The 20671-nt window shown below is 44.1% G+C and overlaps 1 protein-coding gene across 3 annotated transcripts in view; it reads left to right on the top strand.

Annotated features, from left to right (window-relative positions):
* The first annotated feature begins 6151 nt into the window (after nt 1-6151).
* Nucleotides 6152-20671, top strand: part of acap3a (ArfGAP with coiled-coil, ankyrin repeat and PH domains 3a) — a 52819-nt gene continuing 38299 nt past the window's right edge. For all 3 annotated transcript variants that reach the window (XM_046396737.1, XM_046396736.1, XM_046396738.1), the window contains exon 1: nt 6152-6365. In XM_046396737.1, the coding sequence (XP_046252693.1) occupies nt 6319-6365 (47 nt within the window). In that variant the 5' untranslated portion in view covers nt 6152-6318. The remainder of the gene's footprint in view (nt 6366-20671) is intronic.

Below are 20671 nucleotides of genomic sequence, written 5' to 3'. Positions count from 1 at the left end.
CTTACTGGGAAGTTATTTGTTTAATACATACAGAAAAACTGTAAACAGACAGATTTTCTTAATTTTCCCCCAACATCCAGTCTTCATGCTAAGCTAAAAACAAACAGTGAAATATCCCACAATGTCAGGCGAGTTCCCTAAAATCCTTTTTTTGTTATTGCTAAACATGCGAGGCCTGAATGAACAGGCTTCTGTTGAAACAACTTCAGCCAAAATAATTGATTTTTCTGAAGAGGTCAGCTGCTCTGTTAATCCAGCCACCTTCACCTTCAGCCATCAACACGTTGACCTCACATGACCCCCTTTTTTCCCCATTCATTGAACTGTGCCATCCTTACACCTGCTGGAAAGGATTTGGGGCATCTGAATATTTGATATGAGTCAGTGAACCAGGCTTCCTGAAAAGTGCTTTCCTTTGTTTCTCTTCCAGCTGTTCCAGCTTTGACCCAGAACTCACCCTATCTGCTCTTTATTGGATCCTGTCACTTTCTCCCTCGCAGGAATCACCGACAGGAAGGGCGAACTGCAGCCTTTTGAAGAGCCTTCCAGTGGATGCGGATCAGATCCAGCGCTGAAGGGCTTCGGCCTGTGAAGTTTCCTTAAACAATTAGGTTTACGCTAAAACGATTAGCCTTACGCTCAATGAAGCCAAGGTCAAGACTTCAAATGACTCACCGCTCCAGAGGGACTCTGCTTGGTAGTATGGTATCTCCTTAAAGACTGACATGTTAAGTGATGATAATGTGCTAAAGAGTGATTCTAAACCATGTTCCAGTATGAAACCCACATTAGACTTTAATGAACTGCAGAAGCCTTCCTTTGATTTTCTTGCATATTAAAGTGTGCAGTCAGTTCAAGAATGTAGAATAACAGCGATGTCTTTATTTTCATTTCAGTGTGTTTGTAGTGGTTTTCAGACTCAGAAATACTTTATTGATTGTTGGGGTAAATTGGGTTGTTTCTCCAACCAAGATTAGAAGTCTAAAGGCCAAGGTGTGATAATAAAAACAGAAATAAGAGTCTTCCAGAACATAAAGATAAATATAACGTTTGTGTGCAGGTATATTCAGGTATTGTATGCATGTGGAGAATTTACATTTATAGTGGAAAAAAAAACAAAAACAAAACACCAAAACATGCAGCATTCATGTCTCATTTACTTATAAGAAGACTGTGAAAACATCTCCCCACTCCACCTCTCCTCAGGTGTTTGGCTGCAGCAGCAGTGATGCAGTGGAGCCAGTGATGGAAGGCAGGGAGTCACTTTGGCTGAGACATTAGCTGTGCAGGCTAATGTGCATAGCCAGGGGTGCTAAATACATCAGCAGTGATGTTAGAAGAAGAAGAAGAAGAATCAGCTTTATTGACAGTATATATATTTTTACATACACACGCTGAATTCGTCTTCTGCATTTGACCCATCCTTAGTTGAACACACACATGCAACACCCGGCAAATTACATGCAGTGACACACACACAGGAGCAGTGGGCAGCATCAAGCGTCCGGGGAGCATATTGGGGGGGGTAAGTGTCTTGCTCAAGGGCACATCAGCCAGCTAATGGAGGGGGGGAGCATTTTTCACATTAATCACTCCACCACACCCAAATTTTTCCTGCCCGTCCGGTGGGGGAATCGAACCGGTGACCCTCCAATCACAAGCCACTTCTCCAACCTCTAGGCCACGGCTGCCCCCAGAATGACTGCAAACAGCTTCTGGTAATGGGGGTTTACTTAGCTGAGACTACCGATAATGACCGCTTTAACCAGAGACCTTGCTTTACTTTTATGTTTTTAGAGTTGTCATTGTACTGTGAAGCACAGAGGAGAGGAGTAGAGGAGAACTTAGAAAAATAAACTATTCAACTCTTCATCTTGTGATCCATCGGATCTGTCTTGCGATCGGTCACTTTGTGGGGGTCACGACCCTCCAGCCTGGGAACCACTTGCCTGCTTACTAATAATCAAAAGCTTGTTAAGTATCACATCTCTTGTTTAACCCGTATGAAAACTGAACTGTACAACTGACAATTTGGGAAGTTGTACGTGCCAGACTTTTTCTTGGCTGGGACCGCTTACTTCCCGGAGTCTACTGGTTCCCTGGCAATTAGTGCAGGCCAAGAAATAGTTTGGCACTTCAACCTCCTGTAAAATGTTGAAACTGTTTTTCCACTTCAGTTTTTGATTAAATGCACGATATACAACATATACTAGAATCATGCCTCTCTATACATCCATCGTCTTTTAAGCTCTCTCTCTCTCACACACACACACAGTTTAGGTTTTTATGCCCAATGGGGACATTACATAGACATACAGTCATTTCCTGCAGACTTACTCAAACCAAAACCATAACTTGCCTAACCCTAACCCTAAACTTTACCCTAACCTTAACCTAAACCTCAAACTCAACCTAACCTTAAACCAAGTCTTCACCCTAGAAGTTAATCATTTCCCCATGGGGACTTGCATTTTGTCCACATAAGGGCGGTGAGTCCCCACGTGTAGCTGTGCAAACAGGTTTTATTTTACACACACACACACCACACACCACCACTGCTAATGTGGGTACATGGTGAGACTGAAATAAATTCAAATTATACTTGAGAGCACATTTTGGAGTAAGTCAGTGGTGAGAAGACACATCCATGCATAATGCAGAACATGCAGCATCTTCATACAGCATCTGCACATGCCTCAGTGGAAGTGACTTGTAGAGCCTTGCACCTGCAGCCAGAAGGGATAACATTACAAGCTGTGTGCTCAGCAGCGCAACTCGCAGCTCCCTCCAGCAGACCGAAGAGGGGAGCAAAAGTAGGTCACCCTCCCAGAAACCCACACATCTCTCTCAGTGATTCCACGCTGCAGCGGTGCTCGTGTCTGCCATGAGAGGGCCTATGATGGGAGCAAATAATGGAAGTCGACAGCTCCCTTCCACTCACTTTTCCTGCACAAAGGCAGAAAAGCTCCTGTTAGATGCTGCACAGGAAATAAAGAGATGGGTCATAAACGGTCCATTAATGATATCATAGCTGGACAGCCTCCACTGTAAATCAGCCAAGACTTCCATTTCATCAGTATATGACTCACAATCTGCCCAGAAGTCTTTCACAAATCTTAAAGGAAATGCTGAACATTTTGGAAAAGGCATGTGTTCTTTTTTGTGCTGGAATTTAGACAGCAGTGTGACACCTGCTAAATATGAAGCAACCGCCAGCAGCAGGCCAGTTTAAGAATAAGAATAAGAAAACCTTTATTTGTCCCACAAAGGGGGAATTGCAGCATTACAACAGCAGGGAACAAGAACAGCACTGGAATATCGGAAATATTTAAGATAATAAGAATAAAAGAAAAAAAGGAAACATAAAAATACACATAAACATAACATAGCCTTTACCTACCTAAACTCAACTACAAAGCTCTACATAAATAATAAGTTCTTATGAACAGTGAATACTAGTGTGCGTTGGTGACTAACAGTAAGTGACTAAAGGTATTTCACAAGGTGACTGCAGATGGACGACAGAGCTAACAATGTTTGTTGTAGAGCCTGACAGCAGCAGGAAGGAAAGACCTGCAGCTCTCTCCTTCACACAGCGAGGGTGAATCAGTCACTGAAGCTGCTCTCCAGAGCGGACAGGGTGTCCTGCAGGGGGTGAGACTCATGGTCCAGCATAAATGTTAGTTTAGCCAGGACCCTTTTGTCTCCCACCTCCTGCACTGAGTCCAGAGGGCAGACCAGGACCCAGCTGGACTTCTTGATGATCTTGTCCAGCCTCTTCCTTTCCCTGTCTGTGATGCTGCTGCTCCAGCAGACCACACCGTACATGATGGCCGACACCACCACAGAGTCATAGCAGGTCTTCAGGAGTGGCCCTCTCACTCCAAAAGACTGCAGTCTCCTCAGGTGGTACAGCCTGCTTTGGCCCTTCCTGCACAGTGAATATTTTCGGTAACATGCACGCTACAAGTTTGCTGTTTGGCTTCCCCAGCAGCGTGCACTTTCAGATCAGGCAACTGCTGAGTCAACAGCCTCATGAAGAAGCGGCAGGAGCTTCTCTCAGATTAGTAAAATGACCTGGGGATGAGGCAAAGAGGGAGAGGGTGAGAGCGGGGGAGTCAAAAGACTGAGAAATTCCTGTTTTAATCCCCAAAGCAGAGAGGGACATTTTACGCAACAGGAGCAGACGGACCTGCCATTTTGGTGGAGAACCTGTTTGTAGTGGCTTGGGCTTCTTCCATAGAAAAAGTGATAGGCCTTGTTTTATCATCTCCAGGTTATAGTGGAAGTAATTTGTGACCTCCAGGAGAAAGAGTGCTGGCAGCTGTGTGAGGTTGTTCATTTGCTTTGGGCTGGATGTAAACATTAGCATGCTAACATGCTCGCAATGGCAAGCCTGACACGCTGATGTTAGTAGTTATAATGTCTACCGTGCTGACCATTTCAGATCGGCATGCTAGTACGCTAAGTTAACTAATTAGCATGAAACACACACTGCAGAGGAGGCTGTGATTATTTTTGGTGAAAACAAACAAACAAAAATGTAATGCTAGATGAATAGTCAGGAGATCACCAAAGCTACTGCAATTTATGCTGAGGGCACCATGAATGTCTGTGCAAAATTTCATCCACCAAGTAGACATTTCACTCAGAGCTGCAAATGTGGACCTCATGATGGCGCTAGAGGAAAAACACCAGGCTCATCTCAGTCAGTAGGATACATCATCTCGCAACTATGAGTGTCTGTACAACATTTTGTGGCAATTCATTCAGTAGGTTTGGAGATATTTCCGTCTGGACCAAAGCGGTAGACCAACTGACCAACGTTTTAAAAAAGCAAACAATTTAACACAACAAGCCACTGCAACAGCTGATAAAGTCTGTGTCGCTCCTCTGAGACTCAGCAACTGATGGCATTCAGTCGAGACACCTCTGCGGAAAATGCATGAGATCACCTCCATTCATGTCCTGAGACGCAGCCTTTTTTAAAGCCAGGATAGGATGGAACAATGGTGCTCTATGAAAACCCAGCAGTGAAATCCCAAGCAGGCGCTCGCTCTCTCTCTCTCTAAGCTTTCCCATTTCCTGTGAATTAATAATAGCCTTGCTGGGAAAATGGATTCACTTAAAATACTGTCCTTTAACTGCTGCTTTAACTGCAAGTAGTCCCATATAGCAAGCTGAGGATGCGTTGAAGGTGTCAGGGTTACTTCAAATGGATTCCACTGCTTGCACAGAAGTACAACATGCTTGCTCTGACATGGAGATCAGACCATCTTGTATCAGAGGTGTGAACCTGATTGCAGGGACCATCTCTGACCCAGAAGCAGTAATCTGAGTTAAATCACCAAAGAGAATAAGGACATATTCGCCACACTTCTCTGATGAATATGCAGCTGACAATTCACAGGCACAAAGAGGAATTATTTTGTCTCTTTAGTCACACGTGTGTTGAAAAATGTCAGGAGGAAATACGTTTCATAATGCTGCACCTTGCTGAGATTATCGTGTTCATTCAAACGAGCTCTACTCATTATTATGCAGAGGGATCTGCACGTTGCTTTCAAGTGCTATAGGAAATGTTAAGTGTAACGAGTTGTGTGCAAAAAAGACGCAACCACTGCACTACTTTTTATTATACGACTATTATTAAGGGGAAATATTGTGTTTCATTGCATTTTTCTGAGAACCAACATTCAGCTCATTTATAGTATCTGTATCTATAGTATCAGTTGGCCCGTAGCCTACAGACATCCTTTAAGATGGAAAGCCACTCACAAAACTTGTGGTTAAGCCGTCCAGTGGTACGCAAGTGTTCACATCCTTTACCTTTAGAAATTGGAAGCAGTACCTCAGTGTAAAAATACTCCAGAATTACCCCGATCACTTCAATATGGGCCACTCTGCATAAGGAGTAATTTTACTTTTTATACTTTAGGTATAATTTGATATTTTATACAACATACTGTATTCATTCTTAATATGTTTTGTATCCTAGCCTATGTAGAAAACTAGCCTACCTGTATTTAGCATAAAATGAACGTTTTCCAATTAGGTATACGCTATGAATACGCTATGTTACACGATTGTGCGAGCTTCAAAGTCCGAGTTTATCCGGAGCTCGTGAAGGCAGCACGGGGTCCATACTGCGCGAGGCAGCTCCGGAGCCTCAGAGCGGGACTGAGCGAGCGAGTGAGCCGCCGCAGGAGACGGAGGGAGGACCTCACTGTCGGATACTTAACATCTCTGCTTTACTCCACCCGGGACATGAAATCCGTGTTTTAACGCGTTAGAAAACAAACTTTACTCCGGCACAAGATGACGGTGGACTTTGAGGAATGTATTAAAGATTCACCCCGATTTAGGTAAGAACATGAAAGTCTGCAGCGTTATGGTTACGTGCTCGTTGAGCTGTTGAACGTCACATTTCTCATGCAAGCTTGTGCGACTTGTGGTCGGTTGTTCCTTCAGGTTGTTCATCTCAGGCTGTGTGCCCGTGAGTGTGGGATTCATACACGATCCGATAAATAACAGTCAGATGTGTGAGTGTTTTCACAGCCTCCAAGTCCGTCATGCAGATGGTATGATGAAGACCAGGACGGCCGTATGAGTTGTCACATGAGAGCTCCTGAGGTCAAAATCTCTCTCTCTCTCTCTCTCTCTCTCTCTCTCTCTCTCTCTCTTTTGCTTTGCTTTCCACCTCGCACCGCCGTAGATTTTAATTAACCAGCATCCAAATGACGGTGAGCTGAGCTTCAGGAGACACTTCAGCCCTGGTCCAAGAGACAAACCTAAGTAATGCTTTAAGAGAGGAGCTCCCTGCATCGCAGTACTGAATGCCCAAAGGATGCAGTGCAGGCTAAAGCTGCAGCAGTTCATTATTGATTATTGATTAAAGATTGATTGGTCTATAAGCTGTCAGAAAAAATTGCTGCCACAGTTTCCCAAAGTCCAAAGGTCTTCAGATGTCTTCTACATGTGTGAGGCTAACACTCTGAATGTATTTATGTTTGAATTATTTTCCAGATTATATACTTTACAGATTAAACGATTATGAAATTAACTGTTACTTGCAGTCCTAAAAGGAATACGATGATGTGATTCCAGTGAAAGTCCATAGATGGTAATACTGGGGCTGCAATTTAAGCTGTTTAGATTATTGATCGAGCTGCTGGTTATTTTTCTTCATTTGGTCCATAAAATGTGTAGTGAAAAATGTCCATCACAATTTTCTAAAATTTATCTTATCTAAGTAGTCAGTTTACTGTCAGATATGCTGGAATCGGTAGACTGATAGGATTCTGCTTTACAGAAAAAAGAGAAATGATAAGTTAATAGTTGATGATTAATCATCTGTTGGTTGACGAATGTTAAGTTGATTGATTATCAGCTCCAGTTCAAACGCTGTCCCCGATCACTCACTGAGAGGAGACTGAAGGTTGACTGCTGTGCACCAGAGGTTACATAAATAAGGCAGGAATTTTGTACACCCACGTCTAAACGTGGCCCTCTCAGACCATGAATGGAGTCCTGGGAGAGGGTCTTCTACACTCCGGTACATTAATAAAAGTAATACAAGTATGTGAAGATACTCCGTTACAAGTAAAAGTCCTGCATGCAGCATTTTACTTCAGACTTGCAATGAAAAAGTGACGAAAAGGAGGAGAAATAGCTTCAAATGTAAACAGACACAGTAGAGTTTTATATTACATCCATTTTTCTGCTGCTTATAAATAGTAAAGCAGTATCTTTTACAACCTTGACCTGTCGTATAATAATCACTGAAGATTTGCATGTTTTGACAGGCACCATGTTGCTTGGATTTCGGGTTCCTCGCAGCTTTCATGGTTTGTTCAGTTGACGTCCGATGCTGAGCTGAGTTTGTCCTGAGAACGAGGGGTTGGGCCAGCTGTGAGATGATTAATGAGATATGAAAAAGGAAAAAGACTTCTGCCATATTCTTCTCTAATCTTTCCCTCGACACACGAGTAACAACAAAGCATTTAGTAGTTTTGTGTTAAGAGGTCACAAGCCTGCTTTAATCTTCAGCAGCGGCTCATGGCGTTTTGTGAGCTCATCTTATGTCTTCAGGTAATGTCTTAATCTGACGAATTAAAAGTAGAATATTTGTCTTTTAAATGGTGTGGGATGGAAAGACTAAATATCATGACCTTGAAATGCTCAACTAAGTTCCTCATGAAAGAACTTGACAGCAGTATTTGAGTAAATATACTCAGTTACTTTCCTGCGACGCACTTGTGTTTGCTCTCAGAGATAAAATCTGGGCTCCCAAATCAAAGACTTCCAGACTTGGCAGCAGCACCTTAATGACCGCCATCTGGTCTGGAGAAACGACCATCTCAGGAAGTGCTGAGTGAAGGATTTTTTGCACTAGCCATCTCCTTCTTTGTTTCGTATGCCAAGCAGCGAGGCTCCAGCGAGACAAGCTGCATGCTAAAGAGTCACCTTCCTCTTTTATTTGGAGCTCTGAGACCCTTTTTGTTCATGAATGCTTGGATAAACTTATCTCTTATCTGAGCTGTGAATGTGGAATGAAAATATGCCTCCTCCTCCTCCTCCTCCTCCTCATACACTATACAGATCCTTCCCACTGGCCTGAGAGGATCAGACACCCACTCTTATGCGCTCCATGTTCAGTCATTGTGAGCTTTCCTCCGGTTTGTGTTAAGAGTCTTTTATCTGCTGCCCAGGATGTTTAAACGACTCGTGGAGATACTGAAAGAGGCAAATTAAATGTATGTTCTGGTAACCACTGAAGCCTGTGACAGTGTTTTCAGAGAGCATTCAAATGGCTCCCTTGCAGAGCTAAAAGCAGCGCAGTGGAGTGTTATGTAACAACCCTGGAGGTGGAGGACCTGAAGGAAGCAGCCGACCCACAATGCAGGGAAATCAAAAGCTGTTCACTTTATTAGGATCGACATGATGCTCTGCTTCATTCACATGTAAAACCATGCAGGAAATCATTTATCTCTCACATGTCCCAGGCGTCTGTTTGTGTCAGCTGGAGCTTGAACCACAGACAGGACGTGTCAGACAGTTGGGTTCTTCCTCTCTCCTTTTTAAATCTGCTGCTCAAGCACTTCTTGTCAGCGTGATGAATGACCCGTCCAGTTCAAGATGTCCTGAACAAACTGTATATGTATCCCGTGTTTTTCGTCTCTATGGATACCCCGACTCGGACAGATGTGACGTCGCAGTCCGTGATGCTCTCCACATCTGTTTTGAGAGAGTGGTCTGTAATGATTACATGGCCACAGGAACTCGTGTGTTTGTGTTTGCTCCAGCACAACATTGGCAAAACACAACGTTTGAGCTGTTTTCTCCCCACTGACATGTTAATTTGAGGTCACACTCACATACAGTTGGAGGATAATAAAGAGGGACCTCCCCCACACAGCAGCCAGGATCTTCTGATGAAGTGGACATTATCCATGAAGACAGGATCTGGCTTTTATCTCCCAGCCACCTTTTTGCTTGGTGACAGCAACTACTCATAGGGCCAGCAGTAAGCTGCTGTAGCTGACAGGCTAACTGTTAGCTCAGTCTGGAGCTTACCTCTGTTTTCTGTGCGCTGTCAGGTTTACCCCAAAGTATTGGGACACCAGACCATTACATCTCATTCTAAATACATAGATATTAAGATGGAGTTGGTCCCCCCCTTTGCAGCTATTACACTTCCACTCTTCTGGGAAGGCTTTCCACAAGAGATTTTTGTCCATTCATGCAGTAGAGCATTTGTGAGGTCACACACTGATGTTGGACCAAAAGGCCTGGCTCACAATCTCCGTTCCAGTTCATCCCAAAGGTGTTGGATGGGGTTGAGGTCAGGGCTCTGTGTGGGCCAGTCAGGTTCTTCCACACCAAACTCATCCAACCATGTCTTTATGGAGCTTTGCTTTGTGCACTGGGGCACAGTCATGCTGGAATAGAAAAGTTCCTTCAACAAACTGTTGGCACAAAGTTGGAAGCATAGCATTGTCCAAAATGTCTTGGTATGCTGAAGCATTAAAAACAACCCGTGTCTGAATACTTTTGTCTATATAGTGTACGTGAGTATTGCCGATGTTGATACGTGCACTGGACCTTCATTGTCACATCGTTAGGACTATGAAACAATTTTGGTTAGGTTGATTTAACAAAACTACTCATTTATGTTTATGAGGGAAAAGGATTAAAGGATTAAAATAAAAATGTTCTGTAAAAGTTATATGAGTCTCCATGATAAGAAGCTCACTGATGGTAAGTGAGGGATTTACCACCAACTCCCTTCAGAGGATCAGATTCCATTTGGATCAATTCATTTACTGCAAAACTGCACTCCAGGCCTTTGTGCTGCCAGCACACAGAACTGCTTGTCTGGACTGCTAATTTTTATAAATTAATTAATTAATTAATTTAATTAATTTTTATTTGAACTTACCTTAAGCCGCCGGGATGAACTCAAGATGTTGTAAAGTTCACCTCTACCTGGAGTTACTCTTCTTTTTGTTTCTGTTGACTGAGGAAATAAGTTATTGTTGATTATTGACCTAGGAGTCACACTTGTACTGCTTCACAGAACCATATTTTATCATTATGTGTTCAATCACTAAGGCAAATACCTCTTCACTTGCATGGCAATAAATATAATTCTGATTCTGATTTTGGTATGAAACACCAGTTTCTCTCAGACTTACTTTTAGTGCTAAAAGGCTTTGTGAATTTCGTTGATATCTTAAAGTTAGGACTGTATGGCCTCGATTTACTACTTTCTCCTAACTCAGTGATTGCAGCTGCTGTGAATGCCTCTACTATTTACGCTGAGCTTCAGAGGAAATCTCCTTGTGTTAAAGCCTTCCTTACTTCCTTACTGGCGGGATTTTCAGTGTCCTTGCTCCTGTGTCCTAACAGTCCTCCTACAGAATGTGACTATTGTGCAGAGAGCTTCTTGTCTCCGCTGAGAGACAGAATCTTTTCTCTGTGTCTTAATGGCCTGGGGCCGAGAGCCGCGATGATCCTTCTTCCCTTCCCATGCGAACAGCTGGGGGGCGGAGAGCTGAGACGAGGCCGCCTTCACGGTGATGGGTTCGTCATTGAGTCGCAGAGCAGAGCAGGGAATCCGAGGCCAGTGACCTGTGGCGCTCGCTGCCGCCGTGTCTCCAGCGTCTGTGAGAGACGGATGGATTGGATGGACTTGTGACACAAAGTCAGATGACAGCGTGATGGGAGTGCAAGTCAAATGCCAGGAGATGCCTGGTATGGAAGAATGCAAGGATCTGGTGTCTCGCTTTGTAAGATACAAATTAACACCTGTTTGGTGGAAATTTAAGGACAGTCAAATACTGTACGTACCGCAATGATAATTATACTGCAGAATAATTTGTAGAATAAGATAAATACAAGCTGATATTCAGCACATGGCACTTTCATGCTTTAATATCTTATGTCATGGAAAAGCTCTTACATAACTATTTTCAATATCTATAAAACTGATGTCCATCCATTTTCCATACCACTTATCCGTCAGGGGGGGGAGCCTATCCCAGCTAACAGGCAAGAGACAGGTTTCACCCTGGACTGGTCGGCAGACACACGAAGACAGACAACCACTCACGCACACGCTCACACCTAGGGGCAATGTAGAGTAGCCAGTTAACCTAATGTGCATGTTTTTGGGATTGTGGGAGGAAGCCGGAGTACCCGGAGAAAACCCATGCAGGAACAGGGAGAACATACAAACTCACATAGAAGGGCCCAGACCGGGATTTGAACCTGTAACCATCTTGCTATGATGCGACAATGCCACCATGCACCCTAAAACTGATGTAAAACTCATATCTAAAACTAACTTAACTCTATAAAACTTATTTTCTCAATTAATACTTACTATAGAAACCAACCGAACAACAAATCTTCACAACTGAGAAGCTGGAACCATAAGCAGATAAGATCTAAAAGCTCTAAAACCGAGCGCACATTTGTGAAAAACAGTAACATTATAAGCTCATAATATGCACTGAAAATCAGCAGATGATCATAGGAACAACAACATGACTTTCTTGTTTGGAACATTCAGTATGAAGTGCTGGACGATGTACACTTTGCCTTCATTCATTCATCAGCATCCAGCTGCTGTCAGACTAAGATCAAGCTTATGTGCTAGTGTTAGATTTTTAGGCAACTTTTTACAGTTTGAGCTCTTTTATGCATACCGTTTTTTTGTCGAGCGAGCTGGAAAGTACCTGACTGATTTTGCCCCTGGATTTTTTTCTTTCTAAACATTTCAAGATGTACACTACCCACCTGTTTCTATGGGGAAGGAATTTATAGCCAGATTTCATTAGGTGACTTCATATTCGATGCACATTTGCTTACTTACTGCCGAGGAGGCAGACGTACTGCGTATGTTGAATTCATGATGGTACCAAGAACGTCTAAAGTGAGCCCTTAATGCTCGGAGTTGAGCCGAGTTCATCTTGCGTCACGATGGCGACGAACTGGAGGATGTTTGTTGTGTTTCTGAAAGATTTTCATCTCCAGCTGCGTGGAGCTGGGAGGCATTTCTATGGACTGCGTGGTCTTGTTGCTTCTGCTCTATTTCAGACTGACCTCCTTCCATCTTGAATCTGTGTCAGTGGTCCTTCTGTTCAGCCAAGAGTGCTTCTCCCAAGACTTTGGCCAGTTAAAGGTGGTGTTGGTGGAGACGGTGGCGGAGGGTGGAGGGTGGGGGGGGCACCATTATTGTAATTGGAAAAAACACTTTCTGCTGACATCAAGCTGGTGTTGGCCACATCATGCAGCAGCACATTTATCAATGTGTTGTGCCGCATATTTAATGTCTGAACCACAAAAAATGTCACCCATGAAGCCTCCGTCCTGTTTGACATCAGTGCCCTCCTCCCGCCAGTCCATGTGAGTTTATGCTGCTGCTTTAATTTTCATCAGTGTTTTTGATTTAATGACAGAAAGCTCACTGGCTCTGGCCTGTTGGCATTTTTCACCATCCTGTTAAGGGCGTCCGTGAGCTCTGTGTGCTCGAGCTAACGACTCCAGGTAATGAAAGTGACGGGGATTAGCGTGCAGTTTGATGGCCCGCACGTCCTAATCGGGGATTGGCCCACATTCACTCGCTCACATCCCTGGACGGCAAGGTGTCACACCTGGAGGCTTAACGTCTGATTGGTGTCATGAAGTCAGATCTAATGATACATGCAGCAATATGATTTCCTAATCAAAACGTTGTTGGTCTCTTGCCGAGAATATGCAACATCATTAGCTGAAAGGGCTTTTATCTTTCTAAAATGAGACCAGATGAAGGGCTTTTGCCAGTTGGAGCCTCTCAGCTCATCAGGCTCCAAAGCATGTAGGGCAGCTGCTGGAGGGTTGCATCATTATAGTGTTTTTGAAGGACTATCCACTCAGCTGTTGGTTTATTAGGTACGCCTAGCTAAAAGTAACACTGCTGCGATAAGTGCCCCCCCCCCACATGGAGGTTATAATGTTTAGTTTTTGTTTCTTTGAAGAGGTGTGTTATTAATTTTAGCCAGGAGTAGTTAATAAACTGGCAATGGAGTGTCAGTGTTCTTCGTAACAAGCTCAAAGAAGAGGTGTTACACTTTCATATGTTTGATATCTGGGAAATTAATTGACAATCTGTGTAAATGAGGATTAGTCCTCGTTGAAATGCTTTCAGAGATGATGTCATCCCAGAGCCTTTTGTGTCAAAGGAGGGCACTCACCACATGAGCCCTGGCTGTGTCCCCTTCATTTCATTTTGATGAATAGCAAGACGTTTCACACACTGCTCACACAAAGAGCACTGAAAAGCAGGGCGATGCACGCTGAACGCTGTGCTGATCCGCTTCTCTCAGACATCCTGAGATGACGGAGAGCTCGGATCAGTCAACGGACAACCGGCGAGAGCGTGAACAGTTTGTTAAGTGCGATGAAATCTAATAGGCTCGGTTTCCCCCTGACTCTCTTTCAAATCAGCCATCCGGTGTTGCCACAGGTTGCGCATGCTGTGCTGAGAAATTGAATCAGCACTATGGCAACATCCTGAGCCCTAAATGATGGATGAGTTCTAGTAAACTGGTATTAGTATTCCTATCACAACCCATGGAGAGTGAGACCAGCAATGACTAATGTGAGGCAGTGGAGTTAGAAAACAAGAGGTGGGCCAGCACACTCTGAAACACACTGAGCAGATTTTTTACGCTGATAATCCAAGCCTTTGGTCTTACTTCACAGTGTGGGTGAACAAAATCGCTCACAAGCCGGCATTTGTTTTCCCTAGCAGATTGGATTATGGTAATGGATACCGAACATCTGATCTCAATTCTGTATGGCTGTTGAGATCAGATTTCTCACACTGTTTTGGAAGAGAAAATCTACTTTCCCTTGATATGCAAGAGAAGGGCTCCAATTTGCCCAGAGAGAGAGACCTGGTCATGTGTTTTGTCCAAGGACGGCAAGGACAGAAACACCCAAAAATACCAGAGACATGCTGAACATTGTTGTACCAGAGCATAGCTAATGACAGCTTGCTGGAATCCCTCATATCTGGATTAATATCATCTGTGCACCTTCAGCCCCTCCTGACCCTGCGCAGAGGGAGCTAAGCTGCAGATGCAACGTGACTTCGTGGAGCGCTGCCCGTTCTGGCTTGTGAAACGGCCTATAATTCGGAGTTAATACAAACAGTCTGACTAATGTTCCTGGTGGATGATCCATACTGTAAAGCAGAGCTGTGAGACGTATGGAGGAAAGGCCAGCACAATGCGACAGGATGGCAGCACAGCTCTGCTCCTCGACGCTCACATCGTTTGCTGCTTTCACGTCACTCTAACGCTACAAACTAAACAAACAACAGGTGTAATTAGTAAGCTTTGCTGGTGGCAGATTGTGTTCCTTTTGGACCGAGCCAGGCTAGCTGCTTCCCTCTGTTTCCAGTCCTTATGCTAAGCTAAGCTAGCTGCTGATTGGAGAGTCTGAATTGTTTAAAATGCAGTCTTGCTCATGAGTATGTTACCTAAAAATATTATGCAGAGGTTCAAGCTTTAGCTTTTAATAATCATATTAAAATCTAACAGTTTTCACAGATTCCTTTTTTACATTCAGGATGAAACATTACCAGGAAAACACCCAATTTCCTCAGCACATAATGACTGCATCCCCACTATCTCGTGGCCCATCTCTCAGCTGTGTTTTCAAACTGTGCTGGAGGACATTTTCTGTTTTTGAAAAGCCTGCCCTCCAGTCAAAGACAACATGTGAGGAGCTGCCCTCTCAGTGAGACAGTGATTGGGCTTGGCTCTTTGACCACGGCTGTGCGTCATTTGTCAGCAGACACAATGACCTGCTTTTGGACCATTTTTGAAAAACAAAGTAAAGTTTTACACATAGTTGAGTCCATTTGACAGGACGAATAGAGAGACCAAACAGAGAGTTATGACTAACAGATTTCACTGTTTAATGTCATGTCTCCGAGACGTCTCCCCTGATGACCGGGGTGCTGGGAAAGCCGTGATCTCAGTGGGGAAAATGGCTGGGTAGTTTCCAGGTGTGTCAACATCAGCCCACGCTACAGGTTTATCACCCCGTGGGTCAGGAAAAGTAGAGATTTCAACCATGCAGCGGTGCGTTTGTCGTCATCCGGGGAATGTGAAGCCTTACGTCCGATATGAGGCCCCCCGAAAGCGCAAAGACGAGATAAAGGGAGAAATCATCGGGCTCCACAGGCACTAAGCTCCATCTCCGTTCAGTTTTGAAATGCTGAATCACACGTGTACGAGCATCTGTTTTTGATTTGTTCCATCCCTCTCGCTCTCCCCTTCTCTTCCCCTTTTCCGTCCTCCCTGCCTTCCTCTGTGTGCGGGGGCAGGCTTCTGGTCATGGCTGAACCAGAACCAGGTCTCGGGACAGGCCAGGAAATGCGTCAGTCTGCTCAAATATTAAAAGCAGGTTCGGAGTAAAGGGCAAATCCCCGGGGAGCTGATGGGTGTGAGGAAGCCGCTGACTCCACCGTTATGTCACCCTGCCCCGAGACACAGCACAAATCCTTTAAACACCCTGAAACAACTTCCAGCATCAATAAAACTTAAATGACTGCCCACCACTGCACACAAGAAGACTGATCATGTACTTAGACTTTTTTTAAAATATTTATTCTGCCAATAAATTCTGTGTAAGTGAAGAAATATGTTGTTTAGTGGCTTTTAGTTGGTGGATAAAGAAACATTTTCAATGCTGAAATGACCTCAAATGACCTGAAAATGTAAAGCCAGCTCTTTTGACTTTTGATTAATCACAAAGATTCAAAGGATATGATGGTTCCGGGTTCTCGAATGTGAGAATTTGGTCGAGATATTTGGTGGTGGGGTACATTAATTGATAATGATTATGGTTAGTTGCAGCCCCAGTTGGGATCTTACTCCTCAGTCCTTGTCTGCATTTACTGAACATGCAGATCAGGCTAAATTTTGCATTCCACTGAACTCATTTTTTATGGTTTTCTCACTGTTTTCGACGTTTGTTGTGGTTCTCCCTGGAGAGTGTGGTTTGGTGAAGAGGCCGATGAGCCGTGACTTGACTTCATTTTGTTCTCACAAAGCTGTGTAATTCTGCTGTTTTCTTCTGCTGCAGTTGTATTTCTCCAGAGAGTCATTTTCAGTGCCCTGTTTCTGCATTGTTAACTGAGGACAGGCAGCCTTCCCAGGCTTCACTGCACCGCACTCACTCATTGTTATCAAGTGTCAGCGCTGATTTTTCTTAGCTGCTATCCTGCTGGATTTCTCACACACGGTTTGCGGGGTTCATTTGATAAAATTAGCAAATAATTATTGTTTTTTTTTTCAAAAAACACTCACATCCACATTCAAAGCCCTCGTCTCAGGTTGAGCTACAAAACCTCTGGGCTCATGGATCTCTGTTTTCTCAGTATCCTCCCTGGCTTTGTTTCCTTGTCATGCTTCCTCGCTGATAGCGTCAGGGTCCGGTTAGTTCTCTGCTGGGTGACACAGGAGTCACATCAACATTCAGTTCCATGGACTGATGGGAAGGGGTCGCAATGTCATGGAGTAGAGCCAGAGAGTGACATCAGGGGCACGTTGCTGACTTCAGACCAGAGGAAACACCTGGGGGAAACCCAGAACCCAGAAGGAAGTGACAGGATCCATTACCTCTCCTGTAGTCTTTGACACCGTGACGTCCACATGATGTATGAACAAGCACCAGCTCCACATGCTCATGCAAACCATGAATCTGCTGTGTCAGATGTTACATTTTTTGGACTGAAAGTAAAACGGTAGAACTTGAAGTTTTTATCTTTTGGGCCTGTTGAGAATCAAAGGAAAATCGGCATAAATTCACGTGGAAGCTGCCTGCCGTTTGAGCTGTTGTTCCTGCGAGCACCATCCCTCAAACTTTCAGACAGGAAAGAGCTTGAATGCTTCACACGTCTGGTATGCCTTTCTAGTGCGAGCCAAACTGCATGTTTAGCCCACAAAAATGCCGGGAAGACTCCCAGCTCAGCCCCACCACTGTCGGACACATCGCGCCTGTGTGGGGATTTTCACTGAGGGAATTCAGCTATTTCACCAAAATGTCAGTGTGCTACACTGTGGGATTGGCTTACTTTGAGCGGCGTTCTGTTCTGTGCCGCTTTTCACCCCGACAGCCTGGTGTGCTACCCAGAGAAAGGCTGCGAGAAGCACCATGTCTGTAGGCTTTATTGTCTTCCTCCCTTCAATGGAACATTGTCCAGGCCGGTTCTCACAGCCCAGGCCTCCTCTGGATCCTCCATGTGTGTGTTCCTTGTTACGTCTCCCTCGTCCCGACAGTCTTCATTGACATTTTTGTGCGTTGCCGTCATCTTGGACCACCCCGAGTTAATATAAACCTGCGCCGCCAGCCGCGACCTCTCATATCGCCACCTTTCTCTGGCCTGTCAGCCTGTCTTCAGTTTACCTCCACTGGTCAACAGCGTCTCTGTCCCCACCCACTCTTACAATGCTGTTGTGACGTCGAGCACATCCTCTCGCATCCCATGTCAAAATAAACACACGGTTTTAGACTGTCCATTCAAGTCTGTTTCCCTTGTGATGACGATGCACAGGAAGCACTCACAGACCACACTCATTCAGAGGAGTGGTGTAAACGCTACTGAAAAGGTTAATATGTGTCACATTTCCGCTACATGACAGTCTTTGTAGGCTCTCAGTCTGAAGTGCCAGTTCCCCATGGGCTGCGGTGGCCTAATTGTGCTACATAGCTTATGTGGGTGGGGGTTGGATGGAGCTGGCATTGTGTTATGAATGGGGGCTACACCCGGCTGGCTAGTCAGTAAGCCTGACTGCAGTCGATGTTAAAGATCTTCTCCCTGCCGTGTGCCAAATTCGACAAGAAAATGAAAACCAGAAATAATGCGACTAAGGGGTCAAGATTAGTAAAATCAGGATTGTGTTTGTTTGTCTCACTAGCGGCTTAGCAAAGTCAAACTGGTGGGTGCAACAGCTTTTGTACAGACATTCATGGTCTCCAGAGGATGAATCCTACTGACTTAAGTGATCTCCTGACTTTCCATCTATCACCATCTTCATACAGATATTCATGTTCCCCAGAGGAACATCTACCATTGAGTCAAAATTTCACTTTGTTCGACATTTAGGGTTTATCACTGCATACCTACTCAATTAGTGACACTCCGATCAATCTCAGCTGTAACTGATAGTAAAATCTATGACTTGTCAGCATTAAGATGTATTGTTAAAATGATGGTAGGCTGCAGGACATCAGTATATTAGCATTGTTATTGTGAATGTGTTAGCATAGTGATGCATTGTTGGATCTAATGCTGTGTTGATACTAGAGATGGATGCCGGGTATTGATAATAAAACTAAAATTTGAGTTTAACCTCATTGAATGGCGGCTGATGTGATAAATCAGCATATTTATGATGTCTTAAGTGTCTTGAAGTTTTACCATCCAGGTTCTCGGTCTGTTTTAGTTGCTTACATTTTAGTTTCACCCCAGTGTTGCTCAAGCAGAGGAGAAAAATCCCGTGGTATGCTGAGAAAACTATAATTTGACTGCGATATTTGGTCAAGTCTGGTTACAGACTGTTGCATCACACCAGCAGTGGTTTCTTTCTTCACGCTGATGTTGTATGCGTTAGTGGTGTGAGCAGGATTGTTTTTCCTTCCTGTTGGTGATATTGAAGTGGGAGTTTGTTGTTTATGGAGTTTCCAGAATGACTTCACTGCTGACCCACAGCAGCTTAAGGTCACACAGGACTCGCTGGTCGCACACACATTCACTGTCTCATTTATTTAAGCTGCGCTTCACTTCAGCAGTTCCAGGAACCGAGCTGTCAGCTGGAGGTTTCAGCACTCATCTGCTTCCAAACGCCAAACTCACTGTAAATACTGAGTGCTGAAGCCGTCTCAGGCCGCCTCTCTGAGTTAATCGTCGTATTATGCACAGTGCATTTAGCTCTTTGTCAGGAGCGAGTGTCATCAGCTGCTGCAAACTGATCTCTGTAATCTTCTGTGCTGTGGCTGTAGTGCTCAGTACAGACCGAAGATGTGTCAGTAGCTGATAAAGCTTTGACCACAAGGCACCAAAGGTCTTTAGAGACGTGAATGATGTGTAGAAACCTGCTAACGGAACAAAACCCATTAAATATACCCTTCAAGATAGCAGAGACTTTTGGGAGAGAGCATCCACAGTCTGCAGTCAGTGGCCATGTTGTTCCAGCTTGTCAACAGTTCAATGCAGGTTGCACTGTCCGTGGACAACGTTGGAGAAGGTTTTAACTTTCTGTGGAGGTTTGTTTGATATAAAAAAGGGCTGGAACTTAGTTAATCTAATTATTGTGTAATATGATCGTTGGTTTTTATGATTGATCTGTCTTGCTTTTCTTAATAAAATGTCAGAACATAGTGAAGGAGCGTCACAGTGTCGCAGAAAATCAAAATAAACCGTAATGTGAGTGTCCACAGTAGTGACAGATCACATCATCCAGCGTCACTGATGGCTTTCTAATCGTTTGTGGGAAAAGGGAAGAGGAATAAGTTATATCAGGCTTTGAATAACACAGACAAAACTCATTCATTGTTGATTTCAGTCTTTTTATGAGATTTGTTGACAGTGAGAAAACTTAACCTTTAAAATGTGGCGATTAAATTGTAAATTAAATTTGTTTTGCAGAAAAGCAGTAACCTCCTCAGACCTTCAGCCATGGACACACGTCTCTATTGCCTGAAAATCTTAGAAAATCTGCAGCCTCTTTCCCACTGCTGTCATCTTTTAATCCTTTGAGTTTGAGTGACAGACCGGTTGTACCACCAATCAGATCTCTCAGGCGTGAACAGAAAAATCGCCCGGTTGTCAGGTTATCTCCTCAGCTCAGGATGTTCCCTATGAAGGGGAAGATCAGCAGTCATTTCTGTGAGGGGGGGGGTTTCTTTGTCAGAATAAATAAGATGTGAAGTTGCTTTTAGACACTTTCATATAACTGTCTTCAGTGCTGAAATCCATCCAGCCGTCTGACTACAGAATGAAAGGCGATATTGTGCAGACGACGTCTGTTCCACAGCTGACCTGTAGTTAAAACTTTGAAATATTAGTGGAAAGGCTGACACGGGAAAGCAAACCCTCACAAATTCAACT

Source organism: Scatophagus argus, chromosome 8 (genome assembly GCF_020382885.2).
Source record: "Scatophagus argus isolate fScaArg1 chromosome 8, fScaArg1.pri, whole genome shotgun sequence".
Taxonomy (NCBI): Eukaryota; Metazoa; Chordata; class Actinopteri; family Scatophagidae; genus Scatophagus; species Scatophagus argus.
Note: the sequence above shows the minus strand (reverse complement) of the source record. Positions and strands in the feature narration are given on the sequence as shown.